General features: G+C 45.3%; 1 protein-coding gene across 6 annotated transcripts in view; it reads left to right on the forward strand.

The window, feature by feature from the left end:
• Positions 1-19,369, forward strand: part of PPP1R13B (protein phosphatase 1 regulatory subunit 13B) — a 91,646-nt gene that overhangs the window by 62,998 nt on the left and 9,279 nt on the right. For 4 of the 6 annotated variants that reach the window (XM_034993103.1, XM_034993105.1, XM_034993104.1 and 1 more), the window contains 6 exons: positions 9,392-9,493; positions 11,330-11,504; positions 12,264-12,460; positions 14,260-14,400; positions 17,485-17,665; positions 19,001-19,105. In XM_034993103.1, the coding sequence (XP_034848994.1) occupies positions 9,392-9,493; positions 11,330-11,504; positions 12,264-12,460; positions 14,260-14,400; positions 17,485-17,665; positions 19,001-19,105 (901 nt within the window). Of the gene's footprint in view, positions 1-1,828; positions 1,940-9,391; positions 9,494-11,329; positions 11,505-12,263; positions 12,461-14,259; positions 14,401-17,484; positions 17,666-19,000; positions 19,106-19,369 lie in introns of all 6 variants that reach the window. The other 2 variants (XM_034993108.1, XM_034993107.1) reach the window with 2 other exon arrangements.

Genomic DNA, 19,369 nt, shown 5'->3' on the forward strand with positions numbered 1-19,369 from the left:
GTGACTCATTAGCCAGTAGGTGTTTAATTGCTGACAAAATCCACTAGTTTTTTCTGTTAACTACCAGGGAATATAGGTTAGTCATTGAGGATAAAAGCAACATTTATAGTTAAAACCTCTATTGATTGCATTGTTAGCTAGCTCTCTTAAACATATGCCCATAAGCATAAACATTCCCTCTCTTTGTACTGTGACAGTGCTGTTGGGAATAACAACCAAACTCCTGTAAGTAGCGAATGAGAGCAGTATAGAGTCTTCATGAGATTTTACAGTAAATGGATGTGGTGGTTTTAAAATATGTCTGCAAATTCTTTAAAATGTCTCTCTTCAAAAGGTGGAACCTAAGTCCCCTCTTCTTCTCACAGACACAGTGACTTGCTCCTAACAGAGTTTGGAGAAAGTGATACTGTGTAACTTTTGAGGCTAGTTCATTAAAGATAGCTTCCCTGTGGCACTCGGATTGTTTGCTTTGGGGGACATCAGCCACCATGTTGTGAGTACACTCAAAACAAGTAGCTCTGTGAAGAGGTCCACTTGGTAGCCAGCCCCAACTTGGTAGCCATGTGAGTTTGCCATCTTGGAATCAGATCCTCCAACCCCAGTCAAGCCTTAAGCCCTAACATTTGACTCAACATCATGAGAAATCCTTTTTTTTTTTTTTTAAAGGAGGTGGGAGGGGCAGAGGGAGAGGGAGAGAATCTTAAGCAGACTCTACGCCCAATGCAGAGGCTGACACAGGGCTCGATCTCACAACCCAGATATTATGACCTGGCAGAAATCAAGAGTCAGATGCTGGGGCGCCTGGGTGGCTCAGTCGTTAAGTGTCTGCCTTTGGCTCAGGTCATGATCCCAGGGTCCTGGGATGGAGCCCTGCATCCGGCTAGGCTCCCTGCTCTGCAGGAAGCCTGCTTCTCCCTCTCCCTCTTCCCCTGCTTGTGATCCCTCTCTCGCTGTGTCTCTCTGTCAAATAAATAATAAATAAAATCTTAAAAAAAAAAAAGATGCTTAACCAAATGAGCCACTCAGGTGTCCCAGCCTCATGAGAAATCTTAAGCCAGAACTGCCCAGCCAAGCTGCTCCTTAATCCTTTATCCACAGAAACTGTGAGCCATAATGAATATTTGTTGTGTTTTAAGCCCCTGAATTCAGATGTGAACTGTTATCAGCAATAGAGAACTAATACGGATCCTTGGAATGAATAACATGGGCTGTTGATTCCCAAATCATTCTCACAAGTGTACAATGTATGAATTGAACAATGAAGACATCCTTACATAAATAGTAAACAGCACATAGATACGTTTGAAAAATAAAATGTAGTGAGAGTGTGTTGTACTTGCCAAAGGAGGAAAAGAAGGCTTCTCACCGTAGGAGTGGTTGGTGGAGGTGGGGAATGTGAAGGACTCCTTCTTTGGAATGGCTTTGAAATGTAAATTCTTCCTTTCCCACCATTTTCTTCACCGGTTTTTCAACTTTTGGGGAGGTTGCACTCAAACTGAGCTTAAAATTATAGTACAGGAAAGCATCTTTAGGGTAGCACAAGCTGAACAGGAGAGCACTTCAAAACAGGCAGAGTTAACCCACATGCACAGTGGACCCGAGGGTCAGAGGAGACGGCCCCTCTTTGTCACTTGGTATGTGCTCAAGCACACCGCTGGGGCTTGTCCAAGCAAGGTGCGCAGTTCAGAGTCGCGCCACATCCTGTCCTCTGACGAGCCACTGGGTTGAGTAAATTGGTGGCTGTTGGCCTGAAACTGTAATATCAAAATATCTCTTCTTATAGAGCTTTTAGTGTGGTTTTTTTGTTTTGTTTTGTTTTTGCATTTAGTGTGTTTTGAACGAAAATCATTATACCAGGAAAAAAAAAGTCTGGAAAATGGCATAATTTTTCAGAAACTGCAGTAGTGAAGAGTCATTAACTGAACGGACACTGTGCAAGGTGATGAATCCTTTTGTTTTCATAGATAAAATTGCCAACTTTGATAAGTTCTTTGCACATGTTAGAAAAATACACTTGGCACATATTGACAAACTGCATCAATAGTATATCAGAAGATACAACTAAGCCTTCCCATCGTGAGTGGCTTAGGGCAGGAGACGTGCACGTATTGCATAATTGTCCACAATGTTTTGTTTTGAGAAACTTTATTATTTGTTTTTAATGCCTGAATTACTGTAACACCACTTTCAAAATTATATTTAAAATATTATCTGAAGAGAGGCGTAGTCTTTCTGAACATCTTAAAAAATCTAGTTGTGATAGCCCTTTTTCAGGCATATGGTAGCTTCAGGAGTCGTGACTCATAACATAGTGCAAATGAGATATTAGCCTGGGGAATAAGCCCCCTTTTCCTTATCTAACTTTTGACAAATCTTATTTATAGGTAGCTTATCTACTGAAAATCTGATCACAGTATGTTTGGGATTGATCACTTTTTTGGACATTTTTATGCTTTTTAAAATTGTGGACATTCTTATGCTTTTAAAAATTACTTACCTAGGGGTGCCTGGGTGGCTTAGTCTGTTAAGCATCTGCCTTTGGCCCAGGTCATGATCCCAGGGTCCTGGGATCGAGCCCCACGTTGGGCTCCCTGATCAGTGGGGAGTCTGCTTCTCCCTTTGCCCCTCCCCCTGCTTGTGCCCTTTCTCTCTCAAATAAATAAAATCTTTTAAAAATTTTAAATAAAATTATCTAAATACCATTTATGGAACCCTTTCTTTGCCAAGAGGTTAACATTTTGTTTAAAAAGAGGATAATTAAAATGTAAACATTGACAACACCAAGTGTTGACAAGGATGTAGAGAAGCTAGAACTTTCCTGTGTGGCTGTGGGGGTATAAAATGGCATGCTTCACCTTGGAAGATAGTTTGGTAGTTTCTATAAGTCAAACACACAAGTACCACACAACCCACCTCTTCTACTTTCTTGACATTGGTTACCCAGGAGAAGCCAGAACACTTGTCCACATAAATACCGGCACATGAATACTCAAAACAGCTTTATTCATTCTAGTCCAAAAGTGGAAACAACCCACATGTCCATTAACAGATGAATGGACTAACAAAATCTGATCTATCCACACAGCAGGATACTACCCAGCAGTAAAAAGGAACAAATTACTGATACGTGTAGCAACATGGATGATCTCAGAAGCATTGTGGGAGTGAAAGAAGCCAACCCAAAAAAGCACATGTACAGTCCCGTTTGTACAGAGTTCTTGGGCAAACAGATGAGGCTATCAGGACACAGTGACAGGCCCCACATCTGTGCTTGTGGGGGAGTGGGGTGAGGTTGGTGGTGTAAGGAGTGCAGGTGACTGGCAGGTGTCAAAAGTCATTCAGCAGTGTACCTTAAATGGGTGTGTTTTATTGCCTGTAAGCTATACCTCAGTAAAGTTGATTTAAAAAGTAAACATGGGGCATCTGGATGACTTAGTTAAGCGTCCAACTCTTAATTTGGATTCAGATCATGATCTCAGGGTCTTGAGATCGAGCCCTGTCGGGCTCTGCGCTGGGCGTGGAGTCTCTTTAACGTTCTCTCTCTCCCTCTCCCCTCCCCCCCATAATAGTAGTAATAATAATAATTTAAAAAATAAAAGTAAACATTGCTTTCACTGTGTATTTGTTAAATTAGCCAGTCATTTTGTTTACCTCCCAGTATGGATATATTTTTTTTTCCCCTTTGGTTTTTTTCTTTTTTTTTTAAGCCCAATGTTGGGACAGAAAATACAGTATGGATATTTTTGAAGTTTTATGTATGAAATGGACTAGAATATATGCTTATCAATTTTTTTAAAGTTGCTAATATCTTAAATTTAAGACCATAAAAAAATGAAAAATTACGTTTTATTTTTGCTTTTTTTTTTTTTAAGATTATTTGAGAGAGAAAAAACACGAGCGGGAGGAGGGGCAGAGGGAGAGGGACTCCCCGCTGAGCAGGGAGCCTGACATGGGGCTTGATCCCAGGACCCCAAGATCATGACCTGAGCTGAAGGCAGACATTTGGCCAAGCCACCCAGGTGCCCCTCTTTTTGCTTATTTTGAGTGTTGTAAAATAACACCTTTATTTGAAATTTTTGTGAAGTGAGGAACAATAATGTACAGAGGGTTTAGCTGCTTCTTTGGGTTCATTATTTTGGGAAGGGAGGTTTTAAGAGAATCCTTTTATTTTTTAGACTCACAGTTCCCATAATGACTGGACCTAGGGTAGCCAAGTGAGGTGTGAGATGTCCTGCCCTCTGGGCTCCTCACAAGCTTTCTAGGGTGAGTGCCAGGCTTCATTGCACTTTTATGAGTCCTCATGCTACACTGAGAAATGCTGTAAACGTCTCACAGTGAAAATATAAGTATAGGGGCGGCTGGGTGGCTCAGTCGTTAAGCGTCTGCCTTCGGCTCAGGACATGATCCCGGGGTCCTGGGATCAAGCCCCGCATCGGACTCCCTGCTCTGCGGGAAGCCTGCTTCTCCCTCTCCCACTCCCCCTGCTTGTGTTCCCTCTCTTGCTGTGTCTCTCTCTGTCAAATAAATAAGATCTTAAAAATATATATATATATATGTAAGTATAAAGAATACTGAGCTTAGGTTCTGTTGCTCATAGTTGAATTTGATGAGTAACCTAATTCCTTCCATTATGAGATTTATTTCTTCATTGGTCAGACTCACTGAAAACAGGGAGAAACTGCATTTTACTTGTCTTAGTGTCTCAGATTATACCTGGCATAGCGAGGGCAAGTGAATTTTCGTGGTATGGTGGTGTTGAACACATACCGCACTCAAACAACTCCAGTTCCCGTGACCCCTTCACAACTGCCCTGCCATTCGTCCTCCGTCACATACTCGCACTGCGATCTCCAGCACATAGTTTCTTTGTTCACAAAGCTTGTTGCCACTGCTGCTTCCAGCCTTGCCAGGCAGACAGGCATTAGGGGACACAGTCAGAAGGAAAGCCAGAAGGGCCAGAGGAGGCTTGAGTTAATGAGGTGTTGAGAAAAGTCTGGAGGCGCCTAGCTGGCTCAGTCAGTGGAGCTTGCAACTCTTGATCTCAGGGCTATGAGTTCGAGCCCCATGTTGAGTGTAGAGATGACTTAAAGAAATGGAATCTTAGGGAAAAAAAGGTCTGGAGAGGCAGTTAAAGTGGTGAGGAGGAGGATGTAGACTCTTCATAGGAAGACAGAACAAAAGGCAGTGTGGGCTTTTGAATTTGGAAAGATGCTGTCTTTAGAGGGTGATAGCATGTGGTGGAAAGGTGAGGAAGCACCGAGTTGTTTATAAATCCACTCAGCAGACCTTGGTCTGGGTGGGCTAGGACCTGCGGCTGGCCGGGGCTAGGAGTCTCTCAGGGTCTCTCATTGGTTAGAGGGTCGCTGGTATGTTTTCTGTTAGGTAAATATTTTGTTTATAAAAGCATTGTAAGTTAGAGGAATAAGTGTTTCAATTTATCATTTTGTAAGTAGATTTGTGGAAGTTTGGAGAAAGAAGGGGATATGACCAAATAAGTGATCATGGAGTCGGGGGGCCAGAGGCTTCTGTTTTTCTCTGCTCTTGTGGAGGGGTGGGGAGTAGTTAGACATGGGGTTGGGTGGCCATGTTTGTTGTGAGAAATGGGAGCGTGACCTGCGTTTCATAGGGAGCATAGACCCTTTCCCTAGAGTCTAGAGGTTAGGTAGAATGTCGTGTGAGCGGGGCCTGAGCCACGGGGCCCCAGGTAGCAGCCCCTGCTGGAAGGATGCTGGAGCAGGCTGGAGGCTGGGAGGTGTTTCCTCTGGGCCTGCATTTGTTGGAGTGTGCTGGACCTGCACCCAGAGAGCTTTTGTGGCAATTGTGCTGCTCGTGGAAGTGGCTCATCCTCTCTGTGACCTGAAGCTGAACTCACTAGGTAACTCTGCCAGGAGGGACCTCAGTGAGCCCAGGGAACAGGATTTGATTTCTTCTTCCTCAATGCAGTGAAAAGAAATAAGCGAGGAATTAGGTCATAGGTTTGTTTGAATAAATTGAGTGCATATGGAGAATTAAAAATTGTAAGGAGGGCTGAGTTGGCCTGGAGAGAATGCACAGTGATAGGCCCATCATAAAAGGATTGAATTTGCACTGAAAGTTTTTGTTTTCTTAAAAAACTGAAAAGGTGCTTCTGTTTGCTAAATTTTCACATTGAACAATTAAGGGAATATATACTAACATGTGAAATGTTGCATATTTGTTGACTTAACAAGTTTATGGTGGTTGGTGTTTTGCTTTGTTTTTTTAAGATTTTATTTATTTATTTAATAGAGAGAGAAACAGCATGAGATGGGAGAGGGTCAGAGGGAGAAGCAGGCTCCCCGCTGAGCAGGGAGCCCGATGCGGGGCTCGATCCCAGGACCCTGGGATCATGACCTGAGCCGAAGGCAGACGCTTAACGACCTAGGTGGCTAGGTGCCCCGTCAGAAATACTTCTAACAAAAAAGTTCTGAAGATTTCAGAAAATATCTTTTGTTGTCGTGATCAGAAAATCCAGTAGGTGGAAATTAGCAACCCTTTATTAGAGTTAAAACAAAGTTCGGGCATTTTGATGGTTCTGCCAGGCTTTTTTTTTTTCGTAGAATAAACAAATTTCTTTTCAAATGGAAGTTTCTGTATTTGGCAGTTCACAGTGTCTAGTTTTGAAAAGGGGCTTGCTCCATATTGTTTCCTCAGGAAACAGGGTGGGGGTTCCAGTTGAGATTGTTGAACAAATCCTGGTTCCATTTTTCAAGAATGTGCTTGAACATCTTAAGATGTGGAGAAGCCTGGAGCCGGCGGAACAGGGGTCGCAAAAGAATGGAAGGTAAAAGGGTTCCTAAGAGTACAGATGAACCTGGAAGTAGAGAGTGGTGGTCTGGGGAGGGACCGGGGCCTCCACGGTTAGCACAGAAGGGACTGGAGGAAGACAAGCGAGGCTGGCACTATGGCTCTGCTCCCTCCTAGTTCTGTGCCCTACGCGTGTCCCTTCAGCTTTCCCCCACGATTCCTCACCCAGCGTAGGGCTCTTCCAGTCTCCACACAGACGAGTTAGAAAGACTGGGTCATACAGTGCATGTAACATGGGTAGTTATAAGCAGGTAGTGTGTGTGGTAAAGAGGAGCGTGTTACACTGTTGGTGGAAAACAAGGACTGTGTCCTGCTTTGCCACGTGGGCTGTCTGATCTGTGGCAGGTTGTGTGAACTTCTCTTTGCTTGTTTTCTCATGTCTAGGATGGGGGTACAGTAGTACTTACCTGAGAGTGTCCCTGTGAGGCTCAGATGGGTTCATTAATGGAAGGTACCTAGTCCAGCGCACGACACATGATAAGTACAATAAAAACGCCTGATGTTATTATCATCGTTAACAGAGGACAGGGACATGCCTTCCAGTTCCATCAGTTGCCTCTCCTCTAGATCTTACTCTTTTGTATTCATTTCACAGATACAATTCTGTCGATAACGGGTCAGTCCTTGGTTTAAGCCGTATATATGGTGTTTTTAATGAGGTATTTGTATTTTTAGAATCTTCTATGTATTTCAGCTTCTCAAGACCAGGTGGCAGTGAAGATGACATTTGTCCTCAAGTGTCACCTACACACTTTTTAGGTTGTGTATCCTCAAAACATTTGACATCCCCATTTATTCAAATATACCCTTAAATAACCAGTCCGAAAAGAGGAATGTCATTTCTATTTATTTATTTTTAAAGATTTTATTTATTTATTTGACAGAGAGAGACACAGTGAGAGAGGGAACACAAGCAGGGGGAGTGGGAGAGGGAGAAGCAGGCTTCCCATGGAGCAGGGAGCCTGATGCGGGGCTCGATCCCAGGACCCTGGGATCATGACCCGAGCCGAAGGCAGTCCCTTAACGACTGAGCCACCCAAGCGCCCCAGGAATGTCATTTTTAATACACATTTGCAAAAGTTTGCTTAAAGTTGGGCCCCCTTTTTAAAAAATTCCAGTACAGTTAACAGTGTTATTATTAGTTTTAGGTATATGACATAAGGATTCAACAATTCTCTCCATAACCCAGTGTTCATCAGAATAAGTGTACTCTTAATCCCCATCACCTGTTTACCGTCTCCCCTCTGGTAACCACCATTTATTCTGTATAGTTAAGAGTCTGTTTTTGGGGTGCCTGGGTGGCTCAGTTGGTTAAGTGACTGCCTTCGGCTCAGGTCATGATCCCGGAGTCCTGGGATCGAGTCCCACATCGGGCTCCCGGCTCAGTGGGGAGCCTGCTTCTGCCTCTGACCCTCTCCCCTCTCATGCTGTTTCTGTCTCACTCACTCTCAAATAAAATCTTAAAAAAAAAAAAGTCTTTTTTGGTTTGTCTCTTTTTTTTCTTTGCTCTTTTGTTTCTTAAATTCCACGTATGAGTGAAATCATATGATATTTGTCTTTCTCTGACTTATTTTACTTAGCATTATGATACTCTGGTTTCTCTTCAGATCGCATAAATCTTTCGCCTTTTACTTAGCATTATGTTCTCTAGCTCCATCCATGTTGTTGCAAATGGCAAGGTTTCCTTTTTTATGGCTGAGTAATATTCCATTATGTATTACTACATTTTTATGCGTTGATCTATCAGTGGACATTTGGGCCATTTCTATATCTTGGCTATTGTAATAATGCTGCTGTAAACATAGGGGTCAATATATCTTTTTGAATTAGTGCTTTCATATTCTTTGGGTAAATAGCCAGTAGCAGAATTACTGGATCATATGGTAATTCTGTTTTTTTAATTTTTTTTTTTTAATTGTTTGGCAATTCTGTTTTTATTTATTTTTTTTTAGAAAGAGAGCGCAAGATGGGGGCGGGGAGGGGCAGAGGGAGAGGGAAAATCTTTTTATTTTTTATTTATTTTTCTTGGTGGGCAGCAAAGCAAGGTTTATTGAGCAGTAGCAAAGTGACAGTACAGAGCTCCCAAGGAGAGAGGGGACCCAAAGGGGTTGCCAGAGAGGGAAAATCTTAAGTACGCTCCACACTTAGCACAGAGCCTGATGCAAGGCTCGATCTCACAACCTTGAGATCATGACCTGAGTGGAAATCAAGAGTTGGACACTTAACTGACTGAGCCATCCAGGCACCCCAATGGTAATTCTATTTTTAATTTTTTGAGGAAACTCCATACTGTTTTCCACAGTGGCTGCAGCAGTTTGCATTCCCACAAGTTGGGTCCCTTTTTAATATAGTATGTGGCATATTTAAAAACCTTTTACTTAATAAAAGCTGTCAACAAGAAAGAAAAGTTCTTCTGTACAAACAATTAATTTGTATTATCCTAACTTCTAGAAAAGAAGCTATTTTAAGATCCTGATGTGTATGTGTTCTGACACTAGAGAAAAACGATTGTGCAGATACGCAGATAAACCTACATTCCAGCCTGAGTGTGTTTTGTTCCCTGTAGGTTGGAAATCCACGTGTAGAACTTACCCTCTCCGAGCTCCAGGATATGGCAGCTAGGCAACAACAGCAAATTGAAAATCAGCAGCAAATGTTGGTTGCCAAGGTGAGTTATAAAAGCAGAGGTGGGAAAATGTTCAAAAAGGGTGTTCTTTAATGGTTATTTTAGATTGGAGTTACTGCATTCATGAGTACCATTTGTAAGTAGGACCATGTCATGGGAAGTGTTGAACACAATGTCTTTCTGGTAAATGAATACTGTAGCTTCTTAAAGTTGGGAAGGGGTCAGAGCAAGACCCTTCACATGCACATTCAGACACTCCAGAATAGGAAATGGTTGACCTTCGTTCGCCAACTGGAGGTAAAATTTGGATGAAGACACTGGTCATGGGCCCCTGAGACAATGACAGTTGGTTATCCAGGCTTCCCTTTGTGCCACTCTACACAGAGTTTGTTTGGTTTCTTACAATGCCGGGCAGTTAATGCTTTTTATATACACCGAGTTCTGCATTTGTCATTGAAATGCTGTAACAAGATTTGACATTTTTCTTGTCACAGACTGAAAAAAATCAGACCTATCACTCAATGCGTGCTGGAGAATATTCATGTTGCAATGATCTCGAATGTTATGAAACTGCTATGAAAAACTGCAATATAAAGAGAACATGTAAACATTTCTGCCTGGGTTCTTGTTGCTTTCTCATAGAGAGATTGACCTGATAGCCAAATGTCCAACCCCACTTTTCTCACTATCAAGGGGCCATATAATTCATGGTACTAGCCGCCACTTTGTGGGTATGTAACAGCATAAATTGGACTTGTTTTTAGAAGTTGTCTTGCGAAGTTTATTGGATTTACAAGAATAAAAAATAAGAGTTAAGTAATTGGGAAGTATTTCCTCCCATTAATGAGATTTCTAAGATGAAATGTACATAGTATTATGCAATTATAGCATTTTCTAGTTCGGCTTTTTATTTCCTTTCCAAATATTGATCCAAGAGTATTACTAATAAAAAGATTCTTGGGTATTTTCAGCAGTGCAAATTACAAGTTAATGCTAACACATATGCTTTACATATTCAAGTGCATGTTTCCTGACTTTAGAATGCAACATGTGACTCCTGCATCATCACATTTAGTCTCCTCCTTACTTAGGTCTATTTTATGCATACGTGTAGGACCATGAGTATTTCATGTCAGCTGTTACCCTCAAAGTGTGTCTTTGTAGGGAAATAGGGAAATGACTATTGAAGAGTATTGCACATATTTTTATTTTAGGACTGTCTTGTTCCTATTTGACTGTAGAATGTTTCATTAATTTTGAAGAACCTATCCCTAAAAGAAACAAGCACTTCTTGACTGTCCATTGTTAACTTAGCAAATTAAAGGTTTATTTTCTTACCGATCACCTTGTCCGTTTTCGATATAAGACCTCTGCTCATCAGTGCCCATTTCCTTTAAGAGGTAACTAGGGGCATGGGAGAAAAAAAAAAAAAATAACTAGAGGACCTTGGGAAGCAGCTTTGTGGCAGCAGGAAATGTTGACCTGACAGCGGGAGATGAGGACTGGACGTGGTTTCCCAGACAGGAAAGAGAGGAGATTGTGTGAGTGCATGGGATGCGCAGGCCTGACATTCTCCTGCTGGGAGATGTTCTGAGGAAGTGTCTGTATTAACCGAGCAGTGTAGGTCAGTGTGCATAGTAAAATGCACCTGGAAACGTCTTATGGTGAGCGCTGTAAAACATCTTCAGCCTCTTACCACCGCTCACCGATGTGTGCCCAGTAATGTCAGTTCTGTGTGGGCTGGTGTTGGCAAGATGGCACAAGCATTTCTCTGATATTAAGGTGGGTGATCTTGTGGGGGCCACCCAAACCTTTTTCATGTGTGACTGTGATTATGTGCTTCAGTTCTTGCCGTTGCCTGTTTCCCTCTTTTGCTAGGAGCAGCGTTTACATTTCCTAAAGCAGCAGGAACGCCGCCAGCAGCAGTCTATTTCTGAGAATGAGAAGCTTCAGAAATTGAAAGAACGAGTCGAAGCCCAGGAAAATAAGCTGAAGAAAATTCGTGCCATGAGAGGACAAGTAGACTACAGCAAAATTATGAACGGCAATCTGTGTACGCTTGCGCGGCCTTGCTCAGCACCCACACTCGGGCATGGATAAAATGAAAGAGTCCAGCTCCGGACACTTTCACACAGACCCGTGTCAGATCTTGCTATAGGAAGTGCACTGAAGTTTTGCTTTGTTACCTGCATCTAAAAGGACGGGGTCAGTTAGGTTAAATGGTCTGGGAAGGTCCTTGGTTACATCTGTAATTTATTAGCTGCGCTCTGGACTGGGGCTGCAGGGCTACAAGACTGTGCTCATTATGAGGGTCTGTTTTAATTGAACAGCTTAAACTTCTTCTGGGTAGTAAGATAAACCATACAAATGCTCACTTTTTATTTTTGTGTGTGTGGATTCTTTGTTTTATTATCAATTCAGTTAGAGTCTACTTTGTGTTCTGTTGACAAGCAAGACAGACTTGGATTCCTGCCCTTACAAAGCCTTTGCTCTGTGGGTGCCCCGAGATTCCTAAGTGGCCTGGCCACGCTAGCCTTTGGACGGGTTGCCCTAACTAAACCATATTCAGTAGTTAGTGCACATAGAGTTTGCCATGTGGACCGTCACATCATGTGTTCCAGAGGCTTGTTGAAAAGTGTGTTGGATTATACGTATCACAGTTCTCCCCGCAAGGTCTGGCACTAGATGATGTTAGAGCCGAGTTGAATGTATAGAAATGAAGACGAAATCACAAAGCCAAAATAACAAAATACCACGGAAAAAAGAGTATCAACTAAATGATGTTTTTTTCTTTATTGCTGGGAAATTATAGCTGCTGAAATAGAAAGGTTCAGCGCCATGTTCCAGGAAAAGAAGCAAGAAGTACAGACTGCGATTTTACGAGTTGATCAGCTCAGTCAGCAACTGGAAGATTTAAAGAGAGGCAAGCTGAGCGGGCTGCAGTCGTGCAGTGGCAAGCTGGCGGGGCCGGCAGCGGCAGAGTTGAAGAGACTGTGCCAGGAGCTACAGGTGACTCGCTGGGTCCAGGGACCGTGACGTGAAACATCTCTCAGGCTTTCTTCCCAGCGTGGGCGGAAGCCTCGGAAACTGGAAACAAGTGAATGGATCCTAGGGTAATAGTAGGCACAAACTGTACTCAGCCCAAAGAATTTTTAAAACAGTTTTGAGATATAATTCATAGAGCATACAATTCATCCATATAACATGTACAATTAAGTGGTTTTTAGTATCTTCATAGAGTTGTGCATCCACCACCACGATTAACTTTAGAACATCTTCACCCCCAAAAGAAGCCACGTGCCTCTTTGCCGTCACCCCCCACCCCCACCCCTAAGCAACCATGAATCTACTTCTGTCTCTCTGGCTTTGCCTATTCTGGAAATTTCATATGAGCAGATCTTGCAATATGTCATTTTTTGTGACTGGCATCTTTCACCTAGCGTGTTTTGGGTACAGAAATTCAGTACAGAATCTAATTGGCAATGTAATGAACTAGGAAAAAATTAAGCTTTAGATGATATTCAGGGTTTCTGTGTACACTGTTGTTTTGATGAGCTAGATGCCTGTTGTTACATCCTCTGTCCCACTCTGCTGGGGCTGCGCTAACAGACCTCCACAGCCCAGGGGACTGAAGCACAGATGTTGTTTTCTCACATCTCCAGGGGCTGGGAGTCCCAAGCCTGGGTTCCTGGTGAGAGTCTGCTTTCTGGCTTCTGGCTGTGTCCCCACAGCTCGGTCTCCTTCTTCTTACAAGGGCACTAACCCCATCATGGGGGCCCTACCCCCAGTACCTCATCTCAGCCTAATCACCCCAAAGGCCCCACCTCCCGATACCAGCACCTTAAAGTTTAGGGCAACATACGGATTTCAGGGAGGACACAAACATTCAGTCCAGAACAGCCCTCAGGATTTCCATTTCCCAGAAGTTACCATTCAGCAGGTGATTTTTCAAGCCAGAAACAAGTTTTGCAGTTCTGTTAGCACTTGCCAGAAATATTTTTATATCATTTTATGAAATGAAAATATTTAATTACAGAGAATAAAATTGCTTTTGTTGCTGTTAAGTTCTCTAACATAAATGCATAGAAATAAAAGAACTTAAGACTTCTTGTACGCTTTAAGCAGTTGTTAAAAGGCAGAGCTCTTAAGGATATTTGGGTGATGAATGTGGTATATTTACCCCTATATACCCATACCCAAGCTTCCTGACTGTGGTCTAGACCTCACGGTGCATGTTGCCTCCTGTCTGGTGCACGCGTGCAAGTGTGTGTTCCTAGCACACGTGTGCACCTGGGAGAGCCTGACAAGACTTAACCTCGTGTGTACGGTGCCCACTGGCGCCTTCTGTGGGTCATTTTTTTAAGTGCTGGCTACAGCCCACTAGCATGATACCCGTACGTTCCAGCAGGCGAGCGAGGCCATCCTTCGTGAGTTCCGTACTGTCTCCACATAAGGTGCTCGTTCAGTGGACTATGTGGGGCGGACACGTGTGCTCGGGTCCCTAGAGGACGTGCTCCAGGCGGGTGTCTGTGACACGCCATTCCCAGGGGCCATAGTCGTGGTCTCTCACAGTCATCACTCGCACAGTCACTCCAGATGCTCTGAAGAATGTGTGTGTTTGCAGATGTAGAAGAACTCTGTTCTGGCCTCATCCATGCTGTACCTGTAAACTATTCAGTGCGTGGGTGACAATGCATTTATATAAACACGCATAAGTACTTGATACTACTTTTTTCTTTTTTTTACTTTCCCTGGAAATGAGCATTTGTTTAATGCAAATCATAAAAGTTGTATTTTTTAATTTGCAGATTCGTAACCAGCTTAACCAGGAACAGACTTCAAAGCTCCAGCAGCAGAAGGAACTCTTGAATAAACGCAACATGGAGGTGGCCGTGATGGACAAGCGGATCAATGAGCTGCGTGAACGTCTCTATGGGAAGAAAATTCAGGCATGTGAGAAAGAAAATAGTTGTGTGAGAGAAACTAAAAATGATTCAGCATGCAATTGCACAGCTTCACTATAATGGCATTTTGCTCCCCCCATTTGCCACAGTTGATGAAACATACATTGGCCATAAACCGTAAAAACCATAAAAAAAAATGACAGTAACAAAAAGCTCTCTTTCCAAAGCCACATTTGTTTCCTGGTGGATGGAATGCAAACCATCCCTGTCCACAGCCACAGCTGATGTTCCCTGACCACCCCCCAACTCCCGTGCAGTTCTGTCCCCTCCCTGGGGAAGGCTCTGGCTCTGGCGTCGCAACGCCCGGCTTGGTCCCACTCTGCCCCTGTAAGCTGGGCCACGTGGGCACATTCCCTGACCTGTGTGCAGACGCATGTCCTTGCTGTCAATTGGTATGTCCTGTCTGCCCCAACAGTCATCATGTGGATTCTTAGGATAACCCATGTGGAAGGGCTTTGTAAACTTTCAAGCAAAGTGCCATGTAAAGGGTTAGTGCTTTTTTTTTTTTTTTTTAATTTCAGTTAATTAACATATAGTGTATTATTTGTTTTGGGGTATAGGTCTGTGATTCATCAGTCTTATATAATACCCAGTGCTCATTACAACACGTACTCTCCCCAATGTCCATCACCCAATTACCTCATCCCTCCGTTCCCCTCCCCTCCAGCAACCCTCAGTTTGTTAAGCAAAATAAGTCAATCAGAGAAAGACAGTTATCATAAGATCTCACTGATATGGGGAATGTAAGAAACAAGACAGAGGATCATAGAGGAAGAGAAGAAGAAAATGAAACAAGACAAAACCAGAGAGGGAGACAAACCATGAGACACTCTTAATCAGCAGAAATAAACTGAGGGTTAGTGCTTTTTAAAAACCTTTATTTGCTATTTTGACTTTCAAAGGTAATAAATACTCTGAAAAATTAAAACAGTACAGAAACACTTGAAGGAAAGTGTGAAAGTCCCTTTCACCCTGTTCTCATTCTCCAAGGATGATAATTTTAATGATTCCAGTCTTTTGCTTAATACAGACAACAAAGTATTTTAATTTTTCATTGAAAATGAAACTGTAACAATGGTATCATTCACACTGTTCTCCTCATCTTTTGTTTTAACTGCAACATGGGTATCTTCCCGGGTCATTACTTCGCTCCTTTTGAAGCTTTGGTAGAACACGCATGTCCCAGGGCCTGTGGCCCCTTTCCCCAACCCCCTTGCCAGGCCGGGTGCCCCCAAGTCCTGCCATTGCTCTTGGCACTTCAGTGAGCACAAGCATCCCAAGAGCCTGTGGGAGAAGGGACCCCTGTGCACCGAGTCTGGCTGGATGTGGCACCTGGCCTGCCTTCCACGGGTGGCATCAGGGTTTGAAGGAAGCAGTGCCTGCATGCGGAGCTTGAGTGAAAAGAGCGGGCCGTCAGCTCGCCGGGACGCTGCTCCCCAAGTGCCCTCATCCACTCTCCGTAATTAGTGCTTTCCCAGTGTGACAAGTGGCCTCTTGTCAGCTGCTGCCGTACTGAAGGCTGCTCTCGGGAGGCGAGTGTGGGCGTCTGGGGCTTGGCTGGGGCGGGGGGCGGTCAGGCGGCGCCTGCCCCTTGTTGGAGTGTCCTCGGTGGTAGCAGGTGACAGCTCTTATTTACAAATCGGTCTGTTCTTGTCCTTCTTAACCAGAGGGTCAGTGGCTAATCTGGATAACTCTGTGTTTTCAAATAATCGTTTTCCTTTCTTCTCTCAATGAGCAACACGGAGACCGTGGGAGAGGAAGTGTACGTGCTCTCCATGCTTGCTCACCCAGCACTCTCTAGTTGTGCTCCGTCATTCGGGCTCTCTGGGGAAATAGAACGAGGGCGTATGTGGAGAGTGATTGACTGATGCATAGATTGACTTGAAGTGACGGGCATGATTGTGGAGGCTGCACACCTGAAATCTGCAGCCTGGACACACGGGGGACTGTGGATGCCACTGCTCCCGTCGGCAGGTCGTCTGCAGGCCCACCTCCCTCTTTGTCCAGGCACCTCAGTCTTTGTCTCTCAAGTCCTTCCACCGATGGCAGGCAGCCTGCCTGCATTATGGAGGGCGGTCTGCTTCATTCAGAGTCTGTTGATTTAAATGTCAGTCTCATCTAAAACATACCTGCATGGCAGCCTCCAGACACGTTTGACCAAATATCTGGGTACCATGGCCTCACCAAGTTGACACACAAAATTAAGCATCACAGATAGCTAGGTAGATGTTCCTTCTTGCCTTCCACCTGGTACTTCAGGTGATCTTGAAGAAATTGGTGCCTCTGCATAAATGTGTCTCCACCTAAAGGTCCTAGGCACCTGTGGGCAGTTGTGAAAGTCCTGGACCCTGTCCCCAAAATGATACATGCTCATGTATGCAGAATTCTGCAAACAATTGTAAGAGGTTATGGATCTCTCACAGCCTATCTCAGGGCCCCTAAGGTGTCAGTGATTCTCCAGTTAGATCCCTGTTATGGACCCTCGTGTTGGGCAGCATCAGGTGATCACTGTCGTTGGCTGTAGTGTGCTGTCCTTGCTGAGAAGAGCAGAGCTGTCTTCAGGGCTGACCAGAGCCGGCATGGCTTGTTCGGTCCTTACAAGAAGCCATATCGTGACTTTCCACCCACGGGCACAGAGGTTTAGAGAGACTAAGTCACTTGCACTTGCCCAGGGCAGCACGGTGAGTAAGTGTTGCAAAGCAGGATTTGAAGCCAGGCTCAGAGCCCAGGCTTTGACCAACGCCTCTGCCCACCTGGGGGAGGGAGGGCATCCCCTAGGGAAGAGGGCTTCGTGGAGGGGTCCTGGGAAGCTGTTCGGTTCTGCCGTCAGCTCCTGTCTCTCCTCGCTCACAGGTGGGTAGGAGATGTCAAAGAGAATCACTCATACGGGGTGTGGGTCGTGGCCTTTCTTTCAATGCTTGCCCTTTCTAGATACTGATTTTTCAGGATGATGGAGCTTCTTAAGGGCACATGATCTAGTGAGTGGTTCACATGAGAGTAGACTGTCACACTAGGTTTGTGATTTCTTTTCATTTAGAACCTTAACTCTCATTTCTTCCCGTTCTATAGCTGAGCCGTGTGAATGGCACGTCGTCCCCGCAGTCACCGCTGAGCACCCCTGGCAGGGTTGCTGCGGTGGGGCCTTACATCCAGGTGCCCAGCGCTGGCAGCTACTCTGTCCCAGGGGACCCCATAAAGCCCCAGTCTCTTACTATTGCCTCGAGTGCTGCCCATGGAAGATCCAAATCTGGTGAGTGGCCCGGGTCCTCGTCTTGGGGGAGAGCCATGGAGGTCAGCAGCCTCGGAGGAGTCCCCCACAGCACCCCAGGCTCTGCCCACCCTCTGTCTCCCCCGAGGCACTTTGTCTTCTGGCTAGTTTGGGACATGTGTGCCACCACAGTAATAATATGACCCTAAAGTGAGGACAGATTCTCTTTATTGAGCTGAACGTCTTTACTGTGTGCTTTTCAAAACACAAATTACTTAAGGCCAGATCCTCTCGTACCACGGGTTTTGTTTCCCCGTGAGGGCACTCGAGCCTGCTGCCCCCCCCCCCAGGCAGAGGGGCGGCCTGTCCGGAAACAGTGCACGAGGGCCGGTCTTCCCTTTCCCCACCCGGCTGGTCGTAATCGATGCACAGGTCGATAGAGCGTGGCGGTGGCCCTCAGCCGCGCCGAACCGTGTGGTGTGACCAGCACCGGGCTGGCGTGTAGCTCTCCTGATGGGATGCTTCCCGACCAAGGGCAGGTCAGGCTCTCCAGTGAGAGTCTGCTCTCCTTTCTCAGAAGAAGGCGGCTGTTTTCTAAACATTGAGAAGGCAGCGCTTCTCTGCCGTAAGACTTTTCTTGCTGCTGGGCTGCCGCATTTCCCCACGGCACACGGAATCCCGGAGCGCGGTACCGACAGGACGGCGTCCCTTCCCTTAGGACACTGAGCTGGGCTCTGCTGAGGGCTGATGTCAGGACTGGTGATAGATCTGTGCAGGCTTCTGTTTGCTCGTGGGCTCTTACCCAGCACCTGGTCTGAGCAGCAGCAGGTCTGCCACACCTGCTGGGGGGTGCGGGGTTGGTTCTGACCCAGGCAGGATAGGCCACACACCTGGGCTCCGCTCCGTCCACGGCCATGTCGTGGCAGCCACCCGGAGCGTGTGCTTGGTGCGAATCTCCAAGGGCAGCTTTCTTTATTTCTTCTGTTATTTATAGCTTGAACCACCCTACAGTGGGAGTAGATACTTGTCTGTTTCCAGTGGCAGGTAATTAGCACAGCCAGTCCTCTTCTGCTGACTTCACTTCAAACACTTCCTGGGCCGAGGACATCTCCCCTCTTCTCTGTGGGTGTGTGCTGGGCCGCCTCACAGGGGTCGCTGGGAGAAGACACCCTTACAGGACCCAGAGAATGTGTCCCACAGAAGTTCAACTGCAGCCTAGGTCTTTCCACCACCATGCAAGGTGACTGGACACAAGCAAGCTGTGCCCCCCACACTGGGGGCAGAATCTTGGCCCCGGCGTGGAGCTGGGAGGAGAAATCTCCCCGTGGGGACTCTGACTTACACTGTCGACTGTCCTTCTGGTTCCGTGTCACACAGATGGCCGTGGGAAGCCCAAAGTGACCAGCTTGTGGACAGTGTCAGACCTTGACGTCGGGCCTGACTGCAGCTCCTCAGGGCGCTCTGCAAACCCGTTTGCAAACCGTATGTCAGCTGGCAGGCCCGGTGGGGCGCTCTGGCCCTCTCTGATACTGCTAACCCAGCAATCATTTGTTTTCCAAACTGACAAAGGTCTGCTCATCCCATCTAGGCTTGAAAAAAATGCCACACTTCCTTCAACAGACAGGTGTGAAGTTTGGGCTGGGCCACACACACCAGCTCCTCCTCAGGAAGGGTTTGACAGATGCTGGCACAGCAAGGGGTTTTTGGTTTCGTTTTTGAGAAATTAAGATGATTTTCTGAGTTCAT

This window comes from Mirounga leonina, unplaced genomic scaffold, assembly GCF_011800145.1.
Source record: "Mirounga leonina isolate KUSES-001 unplaced genomic scaffold, KU_Mleo_1.0 Mir_82, whole genome shotgun sequence".
Taxonomy (NCBI): Eukaryota; Metazoa; Chordata; class Mammalia; order Carnivora; family Phocidae; genus Mirounga; species Mirounga leonina.